General features: G+C 38.2%; 1 protein-coding gene across 2 annotated transcripts in view; it reads left to right on the forward strand.

The window, feature by feature from the left end:
- CFAP44 (cilia and flagella associated protein 44) overlaps nucleotides 1-7,312 on the forward strand; it is a 135,511-nt gene that overhangs the window by 80,781 nt on the left and 47,418 nt on the right. For both annotated transcript variants that reach the window (XM_017547760.2, XM_037745446.1), the window contains one exon: nucleotides 4,887-5,083. In XM_017547760.2, coding sequence (XP_017403249.1) covers nucleotides 4,887-5,083 — 197 coding nt within the window. The remainder of the gene's footprint in view (nucleotides 1-4,886; nucleotides 5,084-7,312) is intronic.

The following is a 7,312-nucleotide window of genomic DNA, read 5'->3' on the forward strand; positions in this document are numbered from 1 at the left end:
TTTTTATTTTGGAAAAAAAGAAAGAAAAAAAAAGAGAGAAAGAAAGAAAAAAAGAATGAAGGAGAGGAAGAGAGAGGAAGAGGAAGAGGGAGAACGGGAGTGTTGCTTTATTGCCCAGACTAGAATGCAGTCTAAAAACGGGTATTGAAAACCTCTTTTACGCCAATAATTGTGCTTAATAATGGAGACAGGAAAAAAAATGATATATCTTAAAAAGAATCGTGATATATCTTAAAACATGATATATCTTAAAAAGAATCAGTTTAAATATTTTTATAGTGGTCATAACCATATATCTAAAAAATGTATTTATATACATTTATTATTAGTCATTTTTATTGACTTCCTAGTGCAGTAGCTAAAAATTTTCCTCACCTTAACGCATGCTTTCCTCTACCTTCTTGAAAATGTAGAATATATTATTGTAATTATATATATTCTATATGTAATATATAATTATATGTATTATATATAAATGAAGAATATATTATAATAATTGCTTTAATGTCCTTGTCTGCTGGGTATATTATCTGTGTCATTTCTGTGTATCTTCCTATTGACTGATTTATTTATGTTCATTTTGGGTTACATTTTTATGCTTTTTAAAATACTTTTTTTTGGGTTGCATTTTTATACTTTTGGCCTGTCTGCCTGGTAAATTTTACACTGTAGGTGCTAGATATTTCTGTATACTTAAAAAACTTTTTAAAAAAATTTCAGTAGGTTTTTAGGGAACAGGTGGTGTTGGTTATGTGAAAAGTCTTTTAGTGGTGATTTCTGACATTTTGGTGTACCCATCACCTGAGCAGTGTACACTGTACCCATTGTGTAGTCTTTTATTCTTCACCATCCCCCATCCTTTCACCTGAGTCCCGGCAGAGCTACCGAGCTCCGGGCTGGTACTGAGGAGTGTCTGCAAAGAGACCCGTGATGTGATCCATCTTCAGATCTTGCAGCCAGTACCTTCTCCAGTGGCGGTAGCAGGGGAGTGTAGCGGACTCTGTGAGGGTCCTTGGTTATGCTTTTGTTTAGTGTGCTCGTTTTGTGTTGGTTGGCTCCAGCCAGGAGGTGGCCATTTCAAGAGCCCATCAGCTGCAGTCCTGTAGGGAGGATGCAAACTTGCCCTACGAACACCTGGTTAAGTATGCAGGTTTCTCAGGCAGGGCCCTATAGAGCTCCCAACATTATGACCTTTGTTTTCAGGTACCAGGGAATGTAGAGAAAGACCGCCAGGTGGGGGCAGGGATAGGTGTGTCTGAGCTCAGCCTCTCCTTGGGTGGGGTTTGCTGCTGCGGCTGCTGTGGGGATGGGGGTGTGGTTTCCAGTCCAATAGAGTTATATTCCCAGGGGGATTATGACTGCCTCTGCTGAGTCTTACAGGGAAGTTGGGGAAAGCTGGTAGTCACAGGCCTGACCCTGCTCCCATGCAGCCCAGAGTCCTAAAGGTCAGTCTCACTCCCACCATACCATCCCAAAAGCAAGTCTATTTCCAGACAGCTGCTGAGCAGGGCTGAGAACTGCCCCAGACCAGGAGGCTCCCCATTGAGAAAGCAAGCAGATTCCGTTTTTTTGGCATCTCAGGGAGCCTGCATGGGTGATCCAGTTCCTTCAAAGGGTCTGTGGATTCTCTCAAGTTTTCTGGGTATGTTCCTATGGTAGTTCTTGGAGTAAAAGTTCATGATGTGAGTCTCCACACAATGCTCTGTCTGGAACTGCAAGCTAGTCCTGCCTCCCATTTGCCCTCTTAATCTCTGTATACTTTAAAATATTCTTGAACTTTGTTTTGGGAAAAGTTTGGTTTTGTTTTTCTGAGGCTTGCCTTTGATCTTTGTTAGGTGAGATCGGGGCAGCCTTTAGTCTAGGGCTAATGTTTTTCCAGCTACTCAGACAACAGACTTCTGAGTAGACTATGTATTATCAGGTTTATTATCAGCTATTTCAACTGTGTGAGATCTGTGGATTATTCTGCCTGTTCCTTTCTGGCGGTTCTTTTCCCAGCCTCAGGTAGACTCCTTCTCATGGAGTGCTGATTAGTGCTTAACTGCAGAGTGAGAGGGAACCCTCTCCAGATCTTCAGAGCTCTTTCTCTCTCTGCCTCTGGGTCTGTCTATCTCGTGCTGCTATCTCCTCTCTGGTACTTCACCCTGAAAATTATAGCACTTTTTACCAGGTATTACATCTCTGAATAGGTGAATTTCTGGATAATATTTCAATATTTGAATCGTTGAATTATAACCAGATTGCTACCTGCTAAAAGATGAAAGTGGTGAAGAAGTTCATTTCAGGAAGAACTCTCAGCATAGCAGCCTACGTTTGGCTTTAATAAGTATTCGCAGTATATTTATAAGTATATATATATGTATATATATTCATATATATATTTGTATATTCATATATATATGAATCCTAACTTACAAACTTAGGTATGTAAGTACATGGCTTTTTTTTTGTTGTTTAAATTAACTTAAATCTGACTTTGACTCTGGGCTTTCATCAAGAAGATAGGAAAGTCAGTCTCAGTACTACTGAAACTCATTGTGTCATTTTCCCAGCCTACCTGCTTCTTTTGGTCCTTTGATTCTGTGGTTTCTGTGCTCTGCTGGAGCAGGCAGTGTTTTGTGAGGCCAGGAGCCCCCTGTGCTGTAGATCAAACACATATACAGACATCACTCTTAAGCCCTTACCATCTCCCCAGATGCTTTCAGATGCAGGGAACTAGTGCCCGAAGCTCTAAGACCCACTTGCCCATCCTCCTCCAAGTCAGGGTTCACTTCTGCCTCCCCACTATCCTTATTATCAAATACTCTTTTCCTTAACTCCTGCTTTCTGTCCCTGATCTGGGCACCCTCCATCCACAATAGCATTATGTTTTCAGGGAACATATGGAAGAAGGCAATAAGAACCTATCTGACTGGAATGTGGGGAGAGGTTAAAGTTGTACCACCAAATAACACTGCGTATTACGAATGTTTTCATTTTTACCAATATAATAGGCCAAATATAATAACTCTTGGTTGAATAATTCAATCCTTTTGATTATTGGTGGGGTTCAGCATTTCCTTTCATATGCCTATAGTTTATTTATATTTATTCTTCTGAGAATTGTCTGTTTAGATTTCTTTTTCATTTTTTCTTTGGGTTCTGTTTATTTCCCCCATTATTTTTAATTTTAGCCTCTTTGTCTATATTACAGATATTTGTCTTTTATTCTGCATATTGTAAATGCTTTCTCCTACTCTGCCATTTGCCTTAAACTTTGTTCATGTTTTTCTAACTATGCAGAAGTTTTAATTTTTATGTGATCAAAACCAGCTATATTTTCTGGTCTCATGGAAAGGCTAAAATTTAAAAGTTCCAGTGGGCAAAAACATAAAGGAAAATAGTCTTAAAGAGATGAGAAAGTACTATGAAAGAAAAGGGAAAATTAAAAAGAAATAGTAAATCATTTTAAAAGGAGACATAGAGTTTAAAAGACTAAGTTAGAAAAATAGTAAGAAAGGCCAACAAGCTAGGAATAATCAATATATACAAAAATAAATTCCAAAATGAAAAGTGTGTGTGTGTGTGTGTGTGTGTGTGTGATAATTATGAACCAATGCCCCCAAATAACAAGGTAATTGATGAAAAATTTTTAAAATTAATTTTAAAAATTGACATAGATGAAGAGCTTTTTAAAAAAAGACAATGTGGGCTATGAGAGAAAGATGAACTGGAGATTAGTATGATTTCCTGAGCTTAATGTTTTTTTACAGAGGCAAATGGAGGAATCCAATAGATGGGGACTTTCATGAAATGTTATTAAATATGAAAAACTGAGGGGCAAAGAATAGAAATGAGGAGGTCTGTACTTTTATTCAACTGCTCAAGCTCTGCTCTCCTTATAGTTACTACATACAAATAAATTGCATTGCCACATGTATGTAAACACACATATACACCACACATACCATGTAATTTAAAAAAAACAAAATGTATGTGAGATGCATAATGCTTTAGTGAGATGAAGAATGAAATTCTTTAGTTTCTAGGGAATGAATGTTAAAAATTATTTTTCTACTTTTTGATTTAGAGACTCTTCACTCACACACAGATATTTATATATTTATATAATTTACATGTTATATTTATTCATATATCTATGCAATAAAACACAAACTATAACAGATAATTATGTATTATAGATAATTATATATAAGTTATGTATAGATTATATATTATAATAGATATCTATAATTTATATAGATATCTCATGCTATATCTATTATATATAGATAATCTATTATATATAGATTATATAATTATCTGTAATATATATCTATTATATATATATAATTGTATATATATATCTGTAATATATATATCTATTATATATAATCTATATATAATAATATATATCTATTATATATATATGTAATATATATCTATTATATATTACAGATAATTATAATATATAACTATTATATGTAATAATATATAACAATCATATATAGGTATATGTGTAGATATATATCTACATAATATTTAACATATAGTCTATTATATATAATATGTAGAGAGGTGGATTATATTTCCTCAGAGTTTGATATGATCTATTTACCATTAAACTGCAGTCTGCCTGCAAAATTTTCATTTTCCCACATATTAGCAAAACACTGGTATTATAGTGATTAATAATGAGTTGTTCAGTCTTTCCATTAGAAAGACTGTATTTGCTCTTTAATCAAGTCCAATTCAATCTCCATAGCATCCTGTTGGTATACATGGTTAAAATTTGAGTCTAGCACAGTATAATGATAATAAAAATAATATAGTTTTATTTTGTTACTTAGTAATTATGCAGAATGATCAAAACGGTGACTATTGACAATACTTGTTTTATTTTTCAGATTTCGTGATCCATTGGAAAGTGATACTATTGTGGTTCATGCCATACAAAGTGACCACAAGATAACCTCTTACAGGCTGGTGCAGCCCTCTAAGTACTCCAAATTCAAACGAGCAAGTCAGTCAGAGAGAAGACCAAGCAAACTGGACAGGTTTGAAAAAGAGGGAGCTGGAAGAAAGGACAGCCAGAGAGATGCAGGTAGCCTATGTCAAGAAGGCTTTTAAATTCTTACTTCCTAAGACTTCAAAACTGAATTGTCTGTGGGCAGAACCATTGAACCTTCTTTGGTGCTTGAGCTCAATCTCTTGTCCCTCTTCCTTCCATGATGGTTTGCTTTGGAGTACATAATCAATGGAGACAAAAGTATACGGTATAGCTGAGAATGAGAGGCCACATTTTTCCAACAAATGCTCCATGCCCACTGTGTCGCCTTTAATGTAGTTTGTAAGAAGCCCTACCCCGGTCATGTGACGAGAGTGGGTGAGAGGACTGGATGCTGCTGCTTCCTTACTTGCCACATCTGGCTATTGTTAAATCTAGGATTTCCCCAGATGCTAGGTTCTAGGCAGTGGTTCTTTTCAGATTCCTGGGCTCCATCCCAGAATGTGGGGCTAAAACACTGCATTTCAGACTGTTTTCCAAGAACATATGCTTTACACAGAATGAGCAGAGAATACAGGTATGAAAATAGTACCTCTAATCCCTTCAACCTGTTTCTTGTGGCTTTCCACAAGGTGACTGCAGATGAGTAGGAGAAGAACAAGAATTCTGGAAATGGCTTGGAGAACCAATCAGCAATAAATAAAAGGTGCTGCTGCAGCCTGGCTAGATCTAGGCCATTGACCATGATACAATACGAACATTAATATTGGTTTATCCTCCTCGTTGAGAAGTTTTTAATGTCTCCTTTTTGATTCTAGGATAAATTCTGGAACTGCTGTCCTGGTGCTCAGTCCTTCCACAATCTGTACCTATTCTATGTTTCTAGCAGTGCCTTCTCATACTGTTCAACACCTGTTTAGTCTTTTGTCCTGCCTGCTGCTTTTTGGGAACATGCCCAAGCCTGTATGTGGGTGCCCCGTGTCCTGGCAGTAACAAGGGAGTGAGAAAAGGAAATAAAGACAAAGATACGAGAGTAGAAGTTCACAGCATGGGTCCAGGGGTCCAGTACACTCTCTCATGGGGTGAACTGTGTTGGCACCGAGCTCTGGGTTCCACGTGCTTTTATTAGGTGTATATACTTGTTAATTGAGGGGTGGGGGAGCAGGAAGGGATGATCAGGGGAGGACTTGAAACTGTTGGGAGAGGCCTTGAAACTAAGGTGGGCAAGATAGCCAAGAGAGAGGTGTGGTCTGCCGTATTCAGTAGCAGACGTGATTCTCATGCAAACCTAGAACACTGAGTTCTAGCACTGGTTGCTGCCAAGGTGCATTTGCGTCAGAAGCTTAGCGGATAAGACACCACCAGGTTTCATCACACCCAGTGCATCACGGGGCTGGACACAGAGCAAACAAGATTACTCCATATTCTGAGAACCTAGACAGAGCCTGTGGCATTCTGGTAATCTCTGCCCTGCAGGGCTTTTTCCCCTTGCAAGCTCCCATCTGCAGAGACCCTCCTGGATCTTGTGAGCAGAAGTCGCCTCCCTTCTCAGAAGTCTTAACACAAGTCCTTTTTACGAGATCCTCATGCAGCCTCCATGTTGAGAAGGCGTTCATGGGACCAAAGCAGTATTTCCTGCTCTGCAACCACCCTGTGGTGTTCCACGGATTTACAGCACTGTCAGATGGTCTTAGGCCTCCTGTTGCCGCTTGATTTCTTTTACTGCACCAATATTTGATATAGTTTAGTTCGGGGTTTAAGCTTCAGCGTACAAAAAGCAAGGCAAGCTTATAATTATTTAACTAGAAATAACTTAGGGTCTGCCCCTGGCCATCTTGACCCACAGCTGCTCCCTAATTATGTCTGCACTTCCACACCCAGGCTCCTGCTGGAGTGACCTCTTCACTCCTTTCCTCTCTGAATTCTACCAATTCTTGGGATCTAGCTTAAGTTACTTTTGTTTCATAAAGGCTTCCCATGACCGCCCTGGCCTCATAAACTTTTTCTCTATACCACCATATATTTGAAATATGAAATATGATTAAATAGTTATTTGTAACTATATAAATATCTCATTTATTTTTTCATGTCTATATGTAGCTTAAACATGAATAGAGTGATTCCCTAATAGAAATTTGTTAGTAGGTCAGGTGCGGTGGCTCACCCTGCAGTCCCAGCACTTTGGGAGGCAAAGGCGGGTGGATCACTTGAGGTCAGGAATTCAAGACCAGCCTGGCCAACATGCTGAAACCCCATTGTACAAAAATACAGTAATTAGTTGGGCATGATGGCACATGCCTGTAGTCCCAGCTACTTGGGAGTCTG

The sequence above is a fragment of the Cebus imitator genome, unplaced genomic scaffold, assembly GCF_001604975.1.
Source record: "Cebus imitator isolate Cc_AM_T3 unplaced genomic scaffold, Cebus_imitator-1.0 Scaffold201, whole genome shotgun sequence".
In the NCBI taxonomy this organism is placed as follows: domain Eukaryota; kingdom Metazoa; phylum Chordata; class Mammalia; order Primates; family Cebidae; genus Cebus; species Cebus imitator.